This window comes from Mastigoproctus giganteus, chromosome 12 (assembly GCF_048544385.1).
Source record: "Mastigoproctus giganteus isolate SK-2022 chromosome 12, ASM4854438v1, whole genome shotgun sequence".
Classification (NCBI taxonomy): domain Eukaryota; kingdom Metazoa; phylum Arthropoda; class Arachnida; order Uropygi; family Thelyphonidae; genus Mastigoproctus; species Mastigoproctus giganteus.
In genome coordinates this window covers 88163417-88185363 of record NC_143586.1, presented here as the reverse complement: position 1 = coordinate 88185363, position 21947 = coordinate 88163417, and the positions used below count along the sequence as shown (strand labels likewise).

General features: G+C 36.5%; 1 protein-coding gene across 1 annotated transcript in view; it reads right to left on the bottom strand.

The window, feature by feature from the left end:
- LOC150077254 (dyslexia-associated protein KIAA0319) overlaps window positions 1–21947 on the bottom strand; it is a 281532-nt gene that overhangs the window by 220453 nt on the left and 39132 nt on the right. Inside the window, exons 4-5 of the mRNA XM_090386205.1 lie at window positions 21329–21606; window positions 6640–6930 (exon numbers count right to left, since the gene is read on the bottom strand). Of these exons, the coding sequence (XP_090242331.1) occupies window positions 6640–6930; window positions 21329–21428 (391 nt within the window). The 5' untranslated portion in view covers window positions 21429–21606. The remainder of the gene's footprint in view (window positions 1–6639; window positions 6931–21328; window positions 21607–21947) is intronic.

The window sequence follows — 21947 nt, the reverse complement described above, 5'->3', positions numbered from 1 at the left end:
TCTGGCATAAATATCTTGTAATTAACCCTTTGCCTGTCCCGTGCATCACATGTGATACATATGACATATTTTCTATACACTTTTGCATCGCATGTGATACACACTTACTGGAGTTTTAAATACGATAAATTTTCGATAAACGTCTGAAACTTACTCAGTTTTTCGATCTAAACGTGTTATAGTTTGTCTTCCAACTCAGTGTGCATCACATCTGATTCACAAAGTGCAAGAATGTAAATTATCTGAAATAATATGATGGAGTGACTAAATATATAAAAAATGCACAAATATAAATAAATAGCTTTTATTTCTCATTCAATACATTACATAACATTATTTATGGTATTCATTGAAACAAGGTAGGCAAAATGGTTTGTCACATTCGACACATTCTGTTGAGAATTGTTTAGATTTTTTCATTGCTTCTTTGTGATTTTCTTTCGATATGATTTTTGTGTAATAACCATGACAACTTCTCCGAACGAGTTTTCCATCTTCTCTTCTTGGTATATTTCATAATGTGGGGGCTTTTTTAATTGGTTTATTTATAGAACTTTTTCGGCCATACCCAAAGACATCGTAACATCGTACGGAAAAGACATCGTAACAGCTTTTGAAAATGCTGCTAGCTGGATTGTTTTATTTGAGTAAAACTTGTTATAGATAACCAACTATTCACTACAGCAATTTCTAAGCATTCAAACAAGACTTTTCGATACCATTTTACACTCTTTCTGGCTGGACTATAATATGAGATCATTTAATCTGAAAGATCAATTCCTCCTTTTATTCTGTTATATTCATTTATAACTGCAGGTTTTGAAATAGTTTCTCCTTTTCGGTTTTTCTTTTCAATGGCCTCTCCTGCATTTCTTCTTTTTCAACGGCTTTCTTATTTGTACCGTGGCAAGTTGAAATCATATATATCTCTTTCTTGTCTTTATATTTCATAACACATATTCCGTCGTTATTTACCATTCCTACTACTTCTCCTTTTTCTAATTCCTTTGACTTTACTTTATTGGGCAGCCCTTTTCTATTAGATTTTAAAGTTCCACAATAATCTGTATTTTTGTTCTTCAGGTAAGTTGCTAAAGGTATGCTACTGTACCAGTTGTCTGCAACCAAAATTCTGCCTTCATTTAGCAGTGGTTCAGCTAAGGATATGACTACAGATCCGGAATGATCCAGGCCTGGTAATAAATTAGAAGTTCCTTGGCCGCAGTAAACTGAGAAATTCCATATATAACCCATCATTTCACACAGTTTGAATAATTTAATCCCACATTTATGGGCTTTTCCTGGGTTATATTGATGAAACTGAAGTCTGCCTCTGTGGGAAATCATAGTTGTATTGACAGAAATTTCTTCATCGGGGGTATAAACTTCTTGAATTTTTTTTATAAAGAGTTTTGTGAAATTAGAAATTTTATATAACCTGGTACAGTTGCTTGATTGTCTGCGACATGCCAGTTTTTCAAAATCAAAGTAAATCTGTTATAGTTCATACCAATTTTGTGCAAATAAGGATGATAATATAACTCATCTTTCTTCCAGTAATCTTCTAGATTTGGATACCTAATAAGGCCTGTGGCAAAAATCACGCCAAGAAATTATCTCATTTCTTCTTCTGTTACATCGGACCATCTTTGCACATGTGATGTACATCGAAGAGGATATCTTGCTAAATGCTAATGTGCATACTTATTTGTTTCGATCACCATTAGTTTTATATTTCCTCATCAATAAACTGCTCAAAAACATCAATTGGTTGCACGATACCACTGGCTGGAGAAATACGTATTTTCAAACCAGAATTTCCCATGAAATTAATTCTTGGTGATTCTTGAAAATTGCTTCCCCATGTAGCCATATTTTGTAGATTATTGCAGTTAGGCTGTACATTTTCATCTACAGATGACTCCGAAGAAGAGAAAGAATTGTTTGAGTCGCTTTCTTCATTAGACTGTACATATTCATCTTCACTGCCATTGTCGGAATATTGGCCATCATAAAAAATCTCATCCTCAGAACTACTTTCTTTATTGCTAGTCGGTTGTGTTCTTTTCCCGTAAAACACTGCAGGGTTCATATTTAGAACTTATTACAGCAAGATAATAACAAACACTGGACCACTTGTGCATGTGTTCTAATGGTTTGGCGGGAATATAATACAAAGAAGTGGGAAGCAGTGGTAATTCTAACGTGCATCATATGTGATGCACAAAGCGCACAGATAAAAATGTTTCTGGGTATGCTCTGTGTATCATATGAGATGCACACATCCTTGCATATCCTTGGTCTGTTACATGTACCCTGATCTACTAGATACGTAAAAAATTACTCTAGAGAGCCACGAAACATGATAAAAGTAACTATTTCAAACGAACATACGGCTTAGTACATGTGAAATACATGTGGACAGGCAAAGGGTTAAGCTTCCATCTAATGGTTTTCATATTGTTTTGTGTAATGGGTGTCCAGTTTTCTCTCTGACCACTCACTGCGGGTGATCATAGATAGCTCTCTGTCTTCTAACTTCTCCACTAATGCTGGCGTTCCCCAAGGTTCAGTTCTTTTCCTCTTATGTTAATGGGAAATCCTATCCATAGCTTTGCTGATGATAGCACATTGCATTTCACCTTCCAGTTTGTGAAACCTTGCCCTGCTCAAACGGCTTCAACTTCTCGAATATCCACTACCAATTCCTTAAATGCATGTAATTCACCAGTGGGGAAAAAATAACTTAGTTCATTTCAATCCTTATAAAACTCAGTCCTGTCTTATATCTCACAAAAAGACTTCTGCTCCTATGCTTATCTTCGATGAAACTGATTTCTAGGCAACACAACGTATTTCCATTGGGAATTACCCTGACTTCTAATGTCTCTTGGCATAAGCACATTACAAACATTGCTTTCTCTACAGCAAAAAAAACTTTTCTCTCTCTCACTCTGAGCATTACTTTTCTTCTAAACAGCTGTTCGCTCTGTACAAATTGCAAATCTGCCCTACTATGGAATATTGTTCCCACCTGGAGTGGTGTCCCAAAACCTCTCTCAGGCTTCTAGATGCCATTCAAAAGAGAGCAGTTTGGTTAATGACTCATCTCTAATAGTCTCTCTCCACTCTCTGTCTCGTAGTGTTCTGTTTCTGCTACATGCCTTTTCTACAGATACTTCCATGGGCACCATTCTTCTGACTGGCTTCTATATTTCTCACTCTCTTTCAAAGCAGTCTGAACCCATGCAGTAACCAGTCAACATCCTTTTAGTGTCCAACTTCAAACTGACAAGACCCAACTTTTCTTCTTTCTCCTGTATTCATTCAACTTCCGTTTTCTGGAACAGCCTTATTTCATATGTACTTCCTGAAACTCCAACTCATGCACAGTACTAAGTACTGTAGTTTCTAATACCTCTCATGTTTGGGGTTTTCATAAAATAAAATGAAAAAAAAAAAAAAAAAAAAAAAAAAAAAGAAACACCCTAAAAGGTAGGAAGAACCTATACAACCTTCTCACCTGATGTACATGGATGACAAACTATGCAGCAACTGAGAATCAACTCTAACAGCTACTCTGGACCACTGAAGAGTTCAGCACTGATACCAGGATGCAATTTGGCCTAGACAAATGAAGACTTATGGACTGCATCAGTAATAGTCAGCTGACCAAAACTACCACCTGAAGACCATGACAGAGGGAGAGACCTACAAATATCTGGGGATGATGCGGACTCAACAGCTAGAACATAAGGAGATAAAGGCCCACTTCACTGAGAAATACAATCAGAGACCAAGAAGCCTGCTAAAATTAAAGCTGAATGGCAGAAACATGGTCAGAGCCATAAAACACTAGACAATCCCAGTACTAACATATTCCTTCACGATCATAGATTGGACCAACACCAAGCTGGAGGAGATTATGAGATCGACCAGGATAACGATGACCAAGAGGGGCAACACCACCTGAAGTCAGCCATCGAGAGACTGGCCATAGTCTAAAAAGACAGAGGGAGAGGTTTGACAGATCTCATTTAATAACAGAAAAAGGTGATTAAGAACCTGAGAGATTAGTTCCAGGAAAACACTATCTACAAAGCCATAAGGATGATAGAAATGGCACACATCACTCGACCTCAACAAGGAGACTCCCACTCACAGAGACAGAAAGATGGGTGAAGAAGGCACTCTAAGGTAGACACTACCTCCATCAAGATTACATAGATAAGATGGCTTCCAACACATGGCTCATCAGTGGAAGGCTCTACCCCAAGAATGAAGGATTCATGTTTCCCATTTAAAACCAGGCAATCAACACCAGAACTACAGGAAATACATCGGCATGGCTCCCACAGTGAGATGATACATGTTGACGATGCCATCTGACCCCAGAAACAACCTAACACATCACTGCAGGATGCAGGGTTATCACCCAGATGGTGTACACTCATAGACATGACCATGTTGCCAGACTGATACATCAGAAGATAGCATAAAAATACCAGTTGATTAAAGAAAGCATACTGTATTACAAGTACAAACCTCAGGCTGTACTAGAGACCCTACTCACAAACTATACTGTGACTGTGCCATAACGATGGACACAAAGATCCCATACAATGAACTTCATCAACAAGAAGGAAATGGTTACCTACCTGACAACACAGTGGTGCCCAACACCAGCAACCCCCAGAAAATCTACAAGGAAATGATCAGGAATTACAGACCTAAGATAGGAAGTCAAAGAAATGTTGCATATAGAACAAGTAATGACCATCCCAATCACCATATCAACCACCAGAATGGAGCCAAAGATCCTCCATAAGAAGCTATAGGCTTTGCAGAGAACACTTACATAGAACTCCAGAAAGCCATGATCCTGAACACCTGTAGGATAGTTAGAGTCCCTTGGCCCAATATTAGCAACCTCGTACCAGTACCTGTCACAGGATGAGGAAAAACCCAATAGGAGAAGAAAAAGATAATAATAATAACTAGGGGCTTGCTAACCGCCGCAAAAGTTTTCTACATAAAAGACACACCTGTCAAAATGCACTGATTGATATATAATCAGGAAATGACCTATGTAATTATTTACCGGTGCATTTGTAGTGGTCTAATTGCCCCTTCCACTTATACCATGTGACCAGTATCCCTCTTCTCCCATTGGCTACCAGACCCCTCACCATGCAGCATTCTCAACGTTGAATAAATATCACTATGTAATTATTTACCTGGGTTTACATAGATCACTGAGGAAAAGGCTTTTTTCTTCAGGTTCCATGATGCATGAGGAATACTGTTGCATCCAAAAGAGCAGGACTAAAATATTTACAAACTATACAAATATTTAAAATATTTACAAAATACTAAACTATTTACAAATATACAAACTATATCGGGGCAATGGGTCCCTTCATCAGCTGACATTAACATACAAAAAAAGTTACAATGGAACATCAAATGATGCCAGGGGTGGTCATGTATTAGACAGTGAAGCAAGTGCACGAGGTTGGTGAATGTTATGGAAGCAATTGTCTTGCAATGCATCCCACGTACACGCTCTACACTGTCAACAGCAAATGTCTGATTCTGCTCAGTAACCCATTTGTGTTCCTTCCATGTAATATTCACCAACCTCGTGCACGTGCTTCACTGACTAACTAACACATGACCACGGCTGGCATCATTTGATGTTCCATTGTAACATTTTTTGAATATTAATGTCAGCTGATGAAGGGACCAATCGTCCCCAATATAGTAGAGATATGATTGTAAATAGTTTAGTATTTTGTAAATATTTTAGTTTTTTGTAAATATTTGTATTGTATAATATTTTTATTTGTATAATAAAAACATTATAATGCACTGATCCAAATCTAATCAGGAAATGACCTATTTAATTATTTACCTGCACATTTGCTGTAACGTAATTGCCCCGCCCTCTTCTCCCATTGGCTCTAGAGGAAAACTTTTTAATGTATAGAGAGATAATAATAGGTACCATGGTGGCTTGATGACAGTAAGCCTTAAAATAATACTAAACAAGTGGATAAGTTTATTTCAATTTTTTTTTTTTTTGTTCATCTTACTGTATCAGGATTTTGCTATATAAGTTTGCTTTCTTGCATCATTTGCTTGTATTAATAGTATTACCATATTCTAGAATTTTATCAACTTGTTCATTCCTCCACTTTACTTTCATTAGATACTACCAACAATGAAGCAATAGTGACTCAAAAATACAGGGTCCACTCTGTTTATTAGTTGTTTTTTGCATTTCATGTGCATTGCTAGTCGTTTTATGTAGTGCCTTTTTTTGCTATGAATGTTTAGCAATCGGTGAACTAAAATCGGTGTTTCATGTTGCATCAACATGGTTTCCCAGTTAATCCTTGTATTGAGATTTTATAAACTTTTATTTTCTACTTATCATCTCCCAAAGTAGCACACAACACGTTAGATAATGATATACATCTAGCAAACTGAGAACTGTCCTAGAAATTTATTTGTAGTGATTAACTCTTTTACACTTTGACAGAATAAAAAAAAATTATTAAAAATTAAAGCATTAAATGTCAAAAAAACATATAATAGCTTCATATATTGATATACAATAACTGCCATTCTTCCTACCTGCAGATCTTACTCGCACCATATAAGACTGAAGAAACTTTGCTCCTCCTCGTGTTATTGGATCACAAAGTATATCTTTATAACAAGTGATCAAAAAGCAGCTGGTGTTATATAAAAATACTACGTCACAATGTTTCTCACTGCAACATGCTTTAGTACAGTCCATCAAAGTGGAAGCTTCTTTGAACTTTGTAAATTTTCCTGCCCGAGTTCTACCTGAAGGGGTTACATGATGATGTATGATCAAAGACGTATAATCTGAGTCAGGGCAGGAAACATCAACTAAAGTCTCTAAAAAAAAAAAAAAAAAAAAAAAAGTGGCACATGAGAAAAAGAGTGAAAGGAAAGAAAAAAAAAAAAACGTAAACTGGGTTAGCATTCAAAACCTCCAATATATTAGCATATTAACAAATAACAATTAGTTGCAAATTTTACCATAAATAAGTGGACTTAAAAAAAAAAGTTACATACAAAATCATTTTAAACAGATGTGTCACATACAATTTATCAAATAAAAATTAAATAAATATTTTATCTTTATATAAAAACCTTTTAAACTAATAAGACAATAACTTTTATGACAGGAAAATAAGACAAACTAAGTGAATATTTTGTCTGGTCAGAAAATTTTATTTCTTCTTTAAATATTAGCTTAGAGTAGTATTGTAAATTAAATTCATCTACCTTTACTTTCCATTTTTAATCAATTAAATATTATTTAAACGGAAACCATGCCTCAGACTAGATAAGCAAAGCAACAAGCACAAAGCAGCGGGAGAGCTGTGACTTGGGAGAAAAACCAAAGGTTTAGATTATTCTACACATCAACCTACAAAATATGTGCAACTTGTGGAATGTTTGGGACTTTCTGGAAAGGACATGATCTAGCCATGGAGGATGTCTCTGTGTTCTCGGTGCAGAGAGTGTCAAGAAATTAGGTGCCAACACAACATTATGATGGGCATTTATGATAGTTTGAAGAGTAGGGTAAATGCCCACAAAGGAATTAAAATGAAGTACCCACCAAGTTCTTAGCTGCCCAACTCAATGCCAGAGCTCACTCTTGTGCATCAAGCAACACAGCAGCAATCTTCAGGGCAGAATGCACTGGTCCCACAGGAGCTAGTTATTGTTGGTGACTCTATTGTCAGGGAAATAGATTATGCAAGAGTAGGTGGAATGGGACCAGGGTATCTGCCAGGGGTAAAAGTTGATGATGATGTGGAGCAGATATCTTTTAAGGGCAGAAAGGGTAATATTGTTGTACACAATGGCACAAATGACATAAAGGGATAGGATACACTTAAATAGAATGGGTGAAAGAATATTTGCTGATGCTATCAAGGAAGTGTTAAGTAGGTTGGAAAACTGCCAGGTTGGAGGGTTGGAGGGCTGCAGACTAACAGAAGCTGCAGGCAGAGGTGAAAGTGATTCTTGCAATGCTTTTATTGAAATAAGAAACTGCCTGGAAAGCAAGGTGCTAGGGTTTCTAGGACTGCTGAAAGTTATCAGGGAACAAGTAAATACATGAGCTGTGATAGGGTAACTAAGCATAAGAAGAGGTGCATGTATAGCACATATACCAATACCAGGAGTATAGTAGACAAATTTGATGAATTTGAAGTGCTGGTCAAGACATCAAAGGCTGATGTTGTTGGGATATCAGAGACGTAGTGTCACACAGATATAAGGAATGCAGAATTGGAATTTGGGGAGTACAATGTGTACAAAGGGAGGAGGGATTATGCTGTTAGTTAAGAAACACATAAAATCTAAGGAAGTGCATCCAGCTGACATGGGGGGGGACAGTTTAATGTTGAGTCAGTTTGATGTGACATAAGCACTGGAAAAGCAAAATTGAGGGTAGGAGTGTGAGGGTAGGCATAATGACTTTGATGAGTACAAGAACTCCTCAACTTATGTAAATATTACTTTACGTAAGTTTTTGCCAGCCGGTGCAAACTTAAAAAAATTGTGGAAACGAATATTGCATCCCATAGGAATAAATGGAGGTATCATGAAAATATTGTAATGTGAACCCAATAACACATTGTGGTTGGTTTTTTTTTTTTTTTTTAAATTCGTTCCAAGTCCTTGGAAGTTGAAAATTTCACTATATTACTAAGCTATTTATCTCTTTAAAAAGTCATATTTATAATGGAAATTACACTACCCTTTCATCGTTATCATATGTTCCCATTATAAGAATCAATTTTGAATGCTTTTGTGATATTTTTCTAAAGCACATTTCTGGATTTCATCACCATGAAACAATTTGCACTTTCCGGTTTCTTGGGCTTTTCTGTTCGTGCATCTAATTATAAATGGGTAGTAAACGCAATCTTATTGCATTTGCGATAATACCGATAACTGCAATTGTGTGGGTTTTTATGCTATTATGGTGAAATGTGTTCCTGTTCACTGAAATCTTCAATCATATAAAAACAAATTTTCAAAAACTTCTCTTCATTCCTCTTTATATGTATTACAATGATGAAGGGAAAACAACCAACAAAAAGTGCAAGTGGCAGTAGTGCCAGGAAACGAAACAAAATTGATTTAGAAATGAAGATGAAAATGATCAAGAAGTACAAAGAAGGACAAAGTTTGTCATCTATTGCAAAGGAATTAGGTTGTTGTTATTTGGTTTTTAGGAGCATTAGCAACTAAGGCCATATTGCTCCGGGGATATGCGGAAAGGTCAGGGAATGACCACCGCAGCGGTTTGAGACAGTATTTAAATTCTATATGGTGGGACCAACTGATAATGTTACCAACAGCAAATTCAGAATGGGAAGCATTCAAAGAATTTATCTTGGAAGCTACTAGGCTTTACATACCAACTAAGAAATATTGTTCAATGTTTAGGCCTAAATGGATATCAGATGAACTAATGAGACATGTGGCAGAGAAGAAAATGCATGGGATACATATAAATTAATGGGTGACATGGAAGCCTATGATAGATATAAGCTGGTCTGTAATCAAGTCACAAAGGAGATTAGGCAGGCAAAGGCAGATTATGAGACATCTTTGGCAAAGGATGCAAAGAAAAACAACAAAGAGTTCTTTACCTATGTAAACTCTATAAGGAAAGGGATGAATCAGATTGGTCCACTGGATATCGCTGGTTGAACTGTTGATGATCCTGCTCAGGTGGCTAACAAACTAAATGAGTATTTTGCATCTACATTCACCCATGAGGAGTTATTCAGGGAGGGGAATGCTAGAGGTGAATTAAACTCTGGCAGTGAGCTGGATGATTTTGTAATAACTGAGAGGAAAGTGGAGGAGAAATTGTTGAAGATAAACATAAAAAAGGCACCCGGGGTGGATGGGATCTATCCAGTTATATTAAAGGAGGTAGCAAAGGAAGTAAACAAACCCTTAGCCATAATTATGAGCTTCTTTGGACTTAGGGGAGGTACCCATGGACTGGAAATGTGCAAATGTGACCCCAATTCACAAAGAATCAAAGGGCAACACAAGTAATTATAGACCTGTTAGTTTAACTTCTGTTCCAGGAAAATTAATGGAGGCACTGGTCAAAGAAGCACTGCAGGATCTAGACAAGACTTCAGTTATAGCTCGGACACAGCATGGGTTTGTTGTTAAGGGGAAGTCTTGTCTGACTAATTTTATTGGATACTATGATGCAGTCACAAAAGAACTGGATGCAGGGAATAACTTTGATATTATATATTTGGATCTTAGAAAGGCTTTTGATACTCTTGCACATGGAAGACTGCTGTACAAATTGGAGCAGTGTGGAATTGGAGGCAAATTGCTGCTATGGATAAAGGGATGGTTGAGGGGGAGAAGACAGAGTGGTAATCAATGGACACTGCTCATCATGGACTAATGTTATTAGTGAAGTCCCTCAGGGTTCAGTATTGGGTCCATTGTTGTTTTCTGTATTTATAAATGATATTGATGATGGTATATCAAGCTTAATGTCTAAGTTTGCACACGATACGAAGGTTGGCAGGGTTGTTAAGGACACTAATAACAGTATGCTGCTGCAACAGGATCGAGAAAAGTTGAGCAGATGGGCTGAGAGGTGGCAAATGAAGTTTAACATTGACAAATGTAAAGCAGTAATTCCAGAGTAACATATCAACTCTGTGGTACCACACTGACAGTGGTAGAGAATGAAAAGGACCTGGGGGTAATTGTGCAGGCACATATGAAGTTTTCTGAGCAGTGCAGACAGTCTGCAAGAGTAGCTCATGGTGTCTTGTCAATGATATACAGGAATTTTTCTAGCAGGGATAAGCAGGTGATTAGCCCCTTGTATAAGGCAATAATCAGGCCACACCTTGAGTACTGTATACAGGTCTGGAGGCCTCATTTTAAGAAGGATATAGAGCTGTTGGAACAAGTACGGAGAAGAGCAACAAGATTAGTGAATGGAATAAAGGGTTGCTCTTACGAAGAAAGGCTAAGTTTTGTAAATTAGAGTGTCTGCAGACTAGGCACTGGCGAGTTGATCTGATAGAGGTGTATAAAGCCTTGAATGGTTTGAGCATGCTCAATGCCGATGGGATTCTTCCTCTTGCTCAGAATAATCATTTGAGAGGGCATAAATTGAAATTGAGGAAAGACAGATGTAGGATAGATGTGCGGAAGTTTGCCGTTAGCCAGCAGGTGGTTGGTTGGTGGAACAGACTTCCATCCTTTGTTGTGGAAGTTAATAACCTAAATAAATTTAAGGCTGAGCTGGACAGGTACTTGGAACGAATGGAAGGTTGAAATGGGAGCCTGTTTTTTTTTTTTTTTGGCTGATGCTGCATAAGCTTGCTTTCTTGCATCTTATGCTTCTGCTAATGCTAAGAGTACAGGCGTCCCTGATCATGGCATTAAGCTGTATCTTTCCAATGATTACCCTAAATAGCCAATTAGCTTTACGAATCTTTAAGGTGTCTGCAATAGCATTAGCACAAATCCTTGGTACCTCATATGTTCAGATGAATTCCACCTATCCTAAACAAATTCCTTTTACTAACTAGAGCAGGCCAAATCTGTTATGTCTGGGCAGAACTGCGGACAACTTTTGCAATTTTTTTTTATCAAAAACTGGTAAATATCAGTAATAAAAAGACTAAGACTGCCTCACCGTTTTACGCTATTTTTTCCCAACCTGTATGGTTTAAACTGTAGAGAAAAACAACGTAATGTAAGCAGTATTTTTTTCTTAAACTAAATGATTCTTTTTTCAATACAATTGTATAATATTTACTACTTTCCTTCCATATTACTCTTTTTTTTTTTTAAGTCTCATCTCTCTCTCTCTGTATACATGTATCTGCTCACAAGCAAACATCACTTTTCCGTGTCTTAGATGACAATACATGCAAAGTGTGGACAGACTGTTTAAAGCTAACGATACTGCATTAAAACTGTATTTAATCTATGAATGTTTTTTTCCCATACAATTTTTATGGAAAATAAGAAATAAGATATATATTTGTCCAATTTTAATGAAATTCGGTTTAGCTCAACAAATATTTTTAACAAGCCCAAATACAAAACTTTATGAAAACCAATCAATGGACATGGTGAAGACAATGATTAGCATATATATACAGGGTGATTCACTACCAGTGCGACAAACTTGCAGGAGGTGTAGGGGGCACAAAGACAAATTGGAATCACATAGCATTGCAGAGTCCGAAATGCCTTCGTCATGCAGTAGAGGACGTTGAACGGGAGGTCGGGTGAACAGAGATCCCGCTGGAAGTCAGCATTTGCGAACCGATTCCCGAGGCAGTAGGATGGACGAGTATTCAAACGTTGAACTGGCCGACATGCACCTCGCGTATGGAGCTGTGGACTGTAACGGGGGTGCCACTCTGCGCTTGTACTAGGAACGTTTCCCGCACAGGCGTGCTCCTCATCATACGATTTTCGCACGTGTGCACAGAAGGCTACGTGAGACTGATTGTTTCACGAGAGGTACCATGAATGGAGAGCGAACGACGAGGACGCTAGACAATGAGTAGAATGTCCTACATCTTGCAGAAGACAATCCGAGTACGAGTACTCGAGCGATAGGCCAACGATTGGGTATTTCCTAATCCACTGTATGGAGGATACTGTCAACAAACCAAATGAGTTCATACCATCTGCAATGCGTTCAATCATTGGAGCCTGTGGATTATCCATACGGAGGACTTTTGCTACTTGGTTTCTTCAACAGAAATGGTTCGCAAATGTTGACTTCCAGCGGGATCGCTGTTCACGCAACCTCCCATTCAACATCCTCTACTGCATGACGAAGGCATTTCGGACCCTGCAATGCTATGTGATTCCGATTCGTCTTTGTGCCCCCTACACCTCCTGCAAGTTTGTCGCACTGGTAGTGAATCACCCTGTATATATGCAAACACACATAAAAAGCCCATAGTCTCAGCTATTTGGTGGATTTCGAGTAATAGTGTACCAGTTCACAAAATATTCCAATTCATGCAATTTTGTGATGTATCAATATCTGTAAAGGTGTCTGTTCATGAGCAGATCTGCATGTTGTGCAACTGAAAAATTCAGAATATCTCAAGGGGGAAACCACACTCTCACCACCTGTGATCAGCTAACTATCGTGATTAGAGGGGTTTTAAGAATTCCTCCAGCCTTTGATAGGATTAGAACACATGCCTCTACAAACAAATAACAAACCCTTTATACTGTCCTATGGTTTCAGGTACACAAAAGAACAATAATTTCATGTTTCCTTCTCAGTAGTGCATAATTTTTAAATAAATGGCATCCCTGGAGGATAACTGCCATTTATTCAAAAGATGAGACTATCTTCTAGATTACAAAAAGTTTTTAAGAATAATCTATGTCAGTGAGGAAAGTTGACTGACGTTGATGCATTTTGTTTGCATTGCATAAAATGCCAGAAAATACCACTTCCTCTTCCTTTACCACTTGGAAAGTCCCAGTAATACTGTATTCATTTCACTGTGTCTAAGAGCAGATGCCCCATGAAGTCACTTTACGAGTTCAACATTAACGTAGCACTGCAGTGGACAAAGGAACATAGTAAAAATTATAAAATAGCTAAACTATTTGGCCTAGTTCAAATAATGTAAAGCAAATGATTATCTAGGCCTTTTGTATTTTTTTTTTATCCCTTCACCTGTTTAAACCACAAAGGAAAAGGCTATGGTTTCACAACTCACAAAAGAACTAACTTTGTGCATCTTAACTTGCACTACTTTTAAACAAATGGCACCCCAAAAGGTAAGCGTGATATTTAAAAGCGGAGCACTACTGTCACACCTTGTTTCAAGATCTACTGGTCTCTCATCAGGTAACAAGTGGTCACTAGTGATAATCCCTGGCAAGTCAATGAGAATAAAGTTTGTCAACTCATAGAAGTGCAGAGTTTTTTCTGTTTTAGTGTTACATCAATTTTTGTTGTAAATACTAAGACTATAACTTCTTTTTCCTATGCAGCTTAAACTGTGAAGGTTGGGGGGGGGGGGAAACAGGATGTCACAGTCCTGTATTTTTCATTATTTCTAGTATGGCAAATCTTCTTCTTCAGTGTGCCATCTCTCTGCAGAGGTTGGCTGTCACCTTCGCAATGGACGAATGTGAGGTAAAAGCTAAACAAACCCTCATTACTCTGATCATACCACTCTGAGGGTTGCTAACCAAGAGTTCCTTCTTTTCCTTCAACTTCTTTTTCCATTGATCTTGTCAAGGATTATCAATTGCAATATCTTATATTTGTCATTCCTTATCAAATGTCCTACATATTTTAGTTTCCTCTCCTTAATGGTGTTAGTTATTTCTGTCTTTTTCTTCATTCATGTCTTGATCTCGTCATTCTTTATCTTATCAATCTGTGACACTCTTATCATTCATCTGTAACATCACATCTCAAAAGCATTTAACTTATTCTGCATCTTCTTTGTCAGTGTCCTGGCCTCAGCTCCATAAAGGAGGACAGAAAAGACAAAACATCTCAATATTCTCGTTATTAAAGGAAGCGTAAGATCACTGAGGCATAGAAGATTCATCATTTTAAGGAAGGCTGCACATGCTTGTTCAATTCTTGTGCATAATTCAATAGAACAGTCCCAGTTCTCACTCAGCATACATCCAAGCTAGTGATAACTTTTAACCCTTTCAATTTCTTCATTATTGTTTGTAATTTTTGTTTGCATTTCTTTCTTAGATCACCATAAGTTTTGTTTTCTTGATGTTTAAATTCAGAACAAAATTTTCACTTCTATTAATTCTATCCGTTAATGCATATAAATCATTCTAAGAGATGGCTAGCAATATACAGTGAAACTTCCCTTTAACGGACAGCCATGGGGAACGAAAATGTGTCCGTTGGAGAGAAGTGTCCGCTAACAAGAAGTCTGAGGGAGAAAAAAAAAAAGAGAAAGAAAGAAAAATCGTTAAACGTTTAATGTAAAATTAAATTAAAATATATACAGATTTTGAACAATATTTTTGTAAATAATATACAATTACATACACAAGAGATAAAGAAAAATCGTTAAACGTTTAATGTAAAATTAAATTAAATTATATACAGATTTTGCACAATATTTTTGTAAATAATATACATACAATTGTGCTATGCATATTATGACTTTATCTTAAGAAAAATACATACAGTAATCACTTATTTTCTTCTGCATCTTCTTCCGGCTGATAATTTTGTTTTCAACATTTGTTTGGAGTGAAGAAACCATCGAAAGTCCTTCAGTATCTTCTTCAGCGGCGAAAAACATTTTTAAACGATTGATTTGTATGAGCGCTTCTTCTATTTTCATCGGTGGTTCGTCGTTAATATGTTCTTCGACAGAATGACCTCCTTCCATTTCTTCATCCTCATGAGGAACTTCTTGAAAAATATCGATGATAATGTCGTTGATATCTAGAGCACCATCTTCTGTAGTGAGGTTTGAGTCTATATCTTTGTAGCCAGGGTCACTTGTAGCGGAAGTATCGTACATTATCAATAGATGTTGAAGTTCTTGTTCTTCTTGGTGCTCCACATTGCTGTTCACAACTTCAATTTTTGCGTTTGAGAAGCCAGACTTTACAAAACAGTTCACGACAGTTTGTTTTCTAATTGCGTTTACTGAAGAGGAAATCCATTGAATTGTACCTAGGATGCTGATTTTCTTTGCAAGGTCACTCGCACATGTTACATCGTTCATGTTTGCAACGAGATGTCTTAAAACACGTTTTCTGTAGTGAAGTTTAAAATTTTTTGTTATCCCTTGATCCAAGGGCTGACACTCTGCAGATGTGTTTGGTGGCAGAAAAATGATTTGAATGTTGGACAATTCAATGTGCGGGTGAGATGCAGCCTTATCCATGAAAAGAATAATTTTTCTGTTTTGACGAATCGTGTTTTGGTTAAAGTGACTTATCCATTCGCTCATGATATCTCGTGTCATCCACGCTTTTTTATTAGACTTCCAGTCAACGTCCAAAAGATTCAACTTTATGCCCTTGAAACAACGAGGATTTTGTGGGTTTCCTATAACAAGAAGTTGTTCAAAGTCTCCCAGCATATTTGTACACAATAGTACAGTCAAGCGTTACTTAGAAATTTTTCCGCCCTGGCACTTTTTGTTTTAAGACACATTGTTTTTTCAGGAAGAGCTTTAAAAAAACAACCCTGTATCGTCGCAGTTGCAAATATCCTTAGCTTCAAAATCATGACATAAATCTTCCAATTTGACGGTCCACTCTGTTACAACCCCAGTATCAACAGATCCACCTTCACCACTTACGGTTTTCCAAGAAATTTTATGCCGAGTTTTGAACTTGTCTAGCCATCCCACAGAAGCTTTGAACTCATTTACTCCCATAGATTTCGCAACCTCCGAAGGCTTTTCCCTAATAATAGGCCCATTAATGGGAATTTTTTTAGCACATGCGCGACAAATTTGAAGTCCAACAGTTTTCGGGAATGATTTTTGAACCTGATCATTTACGTGTTGCCAAAATTGTTTGAGCAGTTCATTTTTTTTCTTTAAGATGTCGCTTACCTGCCTCTTCCCGATTTAGAATTTTGCAGCGAGATTGCGAACACTATTTTTTTGCCGATCATACGCATTAATGAGTTCGACTTTATCTTTTAAAGTTAAATGTTTACGAGAAGACATTGTGCACTTCAAATGACACTGAACAAAACTGAAAACTGAAACTGAAAAGATGAAAGGCCGACCATATTCCCCCCCCCCTGCACACACCGAATTCATCAGAAGTTTTACACGTGCCTTAAAATTCTTGAAAAAGGGTTTAGAACCGCGACGTAAACCTTGATAAAATTCAGAGAATCGGAAATAGAAAATAAACACACGATTGAGGCAATACGTGGAAGAAACGTTCCTAGAAAAAGGGTCGTGAGCTCGCCCACTGTCCGTTATGGGGAGATCAAATTAAGTGCTAATCTAAACAAAACAGTGCAGATTGCCTGTCCGCATCCGTTACAGAGAATGTCCGCTAGACAGAAGCTGCAAACACGTTAAAACCAATGGAGGTGAGTTGGGGAATTTGAAAATGTCCGTTAACGAGAGGTGTCCGTTAGGAGAAGTTTCACTGTATTATCATCTGCATATCTGATCATATTTATTGTATTGCCATTAATCTTTATTCCTTCTGTACATCCCTCTAAAGTTTCTGTAGAAATTTCTTCAGCATACATGTTAGCATTAGTTGAGGCATACTATACAAAAAAGCAAACTTATGAAGCATCAGCCAAAAAAAAAAAAAAAAAAAAAAACACCAATAAAAACCCAAAAATCAATAATCGAATCATCTATGTTAAGTGGACCAATCTGATTCATTCTCTTCCTTCTAGAGTTTACATAAGTAAAGAACTCTTTGCTGTTTTTCTTTGCATCTTTTGCCACATATTTCTCGTAATCTGCTTTTGCCTGCCTAACCTTCTTTGTAACTTGATTACAGACTAGCTTATATCTGTTGTAGGCTTCTATGTCTCCTCATAATTTATATACATCCCATGCACTTTTCTTCTCTGCCATGAGCCCACTATTTCTCTGCACAATTGTTCATTATACTCATCAGAGTCATTAGGCCTTTAACACACACCTACTCTCATTTTGCCTTTCCCAGTGCTTATGTCACCACACTGACTCAACGTTGCATTGTCCACCAATATCAACTGGATGTACTTCCTTAGGTTTTACGTGTTTCTTAACTAACAGCATAATGCCTCCTCCCTTTCTGTCCTGGCTATCCTTTCTGTACATATTGTACTCCCCAAATTCCAATTCTGCACTGCTTATTCTGCACCGATTAATATCTGTGTGACACCAAGTCTCTGATATCCCAACAATATCTGTCTTTGATGTCTTGACCAACACTTCAAACTCATCAAATTTATTAATTATACTTCTAGCATTTGTGTATATGCAAGTATATATATACATGTTCCTACTCTTAGCTACCCTAACACAGCCCATGAATTTACTTGTTACACTGACTCCCAGCAGTCCTGGAAATCCCCAGCACTTTGCTTTCCAGGCTGCTGCTCATTCTAATAGAAGCAGTGCAAGAAAAACTTTCACCTCTGCCTGCAGCCATGTTAATCTTTTAGTCTGTGAATCCTTCCAAGCTAGCAGTTTTCTGACTCACCTAACATTGCCTCAATAGCATCAGCAAATATCCTTGCACCCTTTCTATTTATGTGTATCTCATAACAATATACGTTGAAGAATATAAGTGATAAAATACAACCTTGACAAACTTTTCTTTTAATTTTTATCTCTTCTGATTCTTCTCCCTCTATGCATACCTTTGCTGATTGTCCCCAAATTTGTCATTATTCTGATGTCTTTGCTATCAATTCCAATCTTCTCTAAGATTTGAAACAGTCTGTACTATCTTACCCGATCAAAGGCTTTTTCATAATCCAAGAAGCAGATGAATACCTCTTGGTTCACATCTCGACAACTTTCTATTATAGTCTGAACTGCAAACAAGGCTTCCCTGGTACCCAGTCCTTGTTGGAAGCCAAATTGAGAATCACTAAGTGTTTCATCACATCTTTTAAAAATTCAGTTGTGTATAATCCTTAGAAGTATCTTCAATGCATGGCTCATCAAACTAATTGTTCTAAATTGAGAAAAACTATTTGCACATTTCAGTATGGGCATGAACAATGATCTTAACCATTCTCTGGGAATTTCTCCAGTGTCAAACCTTTTTGAGCAAACCAACACCTCCATCTTTATTATTTTCAATGGTTCTGTTGGAATTTCGTCAGGACCACTTGCCTTTTTGGGTTTAACATATTTAACAACTAAGATCACTTCTTACTCTATGATACACAGTCCTTCCACATTTTCTGATCTGTCAAACTTTTCATTTCTATTGTCATCAAACAGTTCTCTGATATATTCTTACCAGCACTCAAATTTTTCTCCAATTTAAACTGCAATCTTTCCATTCTTTTTTAGCATTTGAACACTATAAAACTAGTATTCCCTTACTAGTTTTATAGTGTAGTCCTAATGCCTCTTTCAAGACTTTATGCTTGTTGAATTGGTTATGTAAGGATTCCAGTTTCTCAATTTCTTCACATCTGGACCTCATCCAGTTTTCTTTTGCTTCTTTTATTTTCTTCTTCATTTTTGTTCTAATTTTTTTGTATTCTGTTGGGTTTTTGTTCTACCTTCTCTTTTCCATCAGTTCTAGTATATCATTTGTTATCCACTTCTGTTTTACTTTTAAAGGTTCACCTTTCAGATGATTATCTGCCACTTTAAGCACAGCACCTTTAATTGATCTCCATCTTTCAATTATATCTTCTGGGAGGCTATAATTCAGTTGCTTCACTAAGGAGTCTTCAATCTCCTTTTTAATATCTTTGTTCTCCAATTTTTGTAGCCCAATCCGTTGTTTACCCTCCTTTTTCACTGATTAATGGGTTATGGTCAGAACCTATGTCAACACCTGGATATGTTCTTAAATGCTTCATGCCATTTTTGAAATGATGGTTGATCAAAACAATCAATTTGATTCCTAGCAATATTGTTTTCTCCATCACCTGGAGATTTCCATGTATAAAGTCTGTACAGTGGCAGATGGAAGAAGGTATTCATTACAACCATTCAAGTCTTTGTGCAAACTCTACTAGCCTGTCTCCACAGTCATTTCTCTTGTCAAGTTCAAATTTGCCCACAATCTCTCTACCTGCACTAACTTTGGAATTAAAATCACCCATAATCACTGTGATGTCTCCATTCTTGGATAGTTGTAGCATCGATTCAATTTGTTCATAAAATATCTCAATCTCCTCTTCACCTTTGTCGGCTGTTGGTGCATAGGTCTGAAAATAGCTTTAGCTATTTTATAATTTTTGATGCAAGGTAAATGTTATTTTTACAGAGTGAATTATATAGAGTGAATTATGAAAGCATAATTCGCTCTTTTAGGCATATTTTCAAATGTTTTTACCACATCAATCTGACAAGCCATTTGTCCACAGGTAAACAACTTGACTCCTAATGGATGGCCTGGATCAATAAAATTCAGCATTTTTTTTTTTTTTTTTTAATACATATCGTGGGCTGTCTATACATATCATAAATATAAAAGAAGTTTCAGATATTCAAACATTACTATGGAAGGAGAAGTTGAAATTAACAAGAAATTTTGCAGTACATTATCTGCAAGTCTCTGAGAAGGTTTTAGATCCAACGTTATTTCTTGACTACTTTTTACCCTGCAAAAAATCTATGTGTAAATGAAAGCATTTTGGATGTTTGAACATTATCTGAGAAAGAAATGTTGGACTGAAACCAAATTTTCAGTTCACATTTCAAAAACTTTAAACCAAATTTCAGGTTGATATGAGTAGGTTAATCTATTTCCTATGTACACTCATCCCCCATTAAGTACTGCCACACAAATCTTACTTCATGACTGCTCACCACGTGAAGTTTTGGTAAATACTTCTTAAGTATAGCAAGATATTTTTAACCGCTGAGGTATTATTTTAATTGAATACCCATGAAATATAACAGAACGCACACTGCTGTTGTTGTTTACGGTGCATCAATTGAGTGTTCAATTTAGAAGAACAGTAGAATACAGATCTCAGTTGACCATGGTTCAAAATCAACATGACTGACACATACAGTTAATGATAATATGCCTGTCACAGCTAGTTATAAGCTCCTCTGATACATGGTAGCCATGTAGAAGTATAAACAGGACATTTTATTTCTGAACAATGAGAGTATATTAAAACTAAAAAGAGAATACGATTTTTTTTTTTTTTTTAAAACTCACAATACTCACAAAAGATGGCAAGAAATAATTATGAAATTATAAAAATCAATAAATAATTTCTAAAAGCCATACTTTAATTCAAAGATTTGTTTTCACTGCTGAAACATATACACACAATATTTATGCCTCTTCACCTGTTGTTTGCCACACTTAATAAATTTCAATGTAAGTAATATAAGCTCAGCTTAAGTAAACTTATTAATAATCCACAATAACTAGCCATATTGCCAAAGCTACATACAGGGCAATATTTGAAAACAAATAATTATGTGCAGTTAACAACAGCAGCAAGATACTTTACAAATTATTAAAGAAACAGACATCAATAATTAATTATCATATAAAAACCAATGTTAGCCTTTGCAGTATTACTTTTGAGTGAAGTTACCTGATAATATCCTGCACGGTAGTGATAAGAAAAGAACAGGAAGTATTACTGGAAATGATAAACAGAGAATGCTGGACAGTCTGTTCTTTTTTCCCATCATTCAACTAATCAATATGTACAGGACTTGTGTGAAAACACTCAAATTAAGTGTGCCTGAAGATTTCTTGGGATTCTGCTTTTCAGAGTAATAAAAGTACATAGCACCCAATCAAAGTAATCTTCAAGGTTTACAAATATCAAAAGCAATGAGAAATATTTTCTTTTCCGCTTCTCATATTCTGGAAAGAGAGAGAGAAAAAAAATAAATAAATAAAAAAAAATTCAGATAATGTCAATATGTATAATGAAAATAAAATGCATTACACATTAGCAAGAGTACTAATTCAGAAAGGACATATAACAAGAAGGCAAAGGATATAATATATAGCAAAAAAGTATGCCTATTGATAAAATCATAAAAAGATATTTCGTGTTAATTTTGGAAATAAATCATAAAATTTCACAGATATGCTCATGGCAGGGAAAGCAACTTTATCTCTTTGAATTCACCTCAGCTATGAATACAGTTTTCTTCATCTTGTTTTACATTTAAAACTCTGGTCTTGGTGGCAGTAAAAAG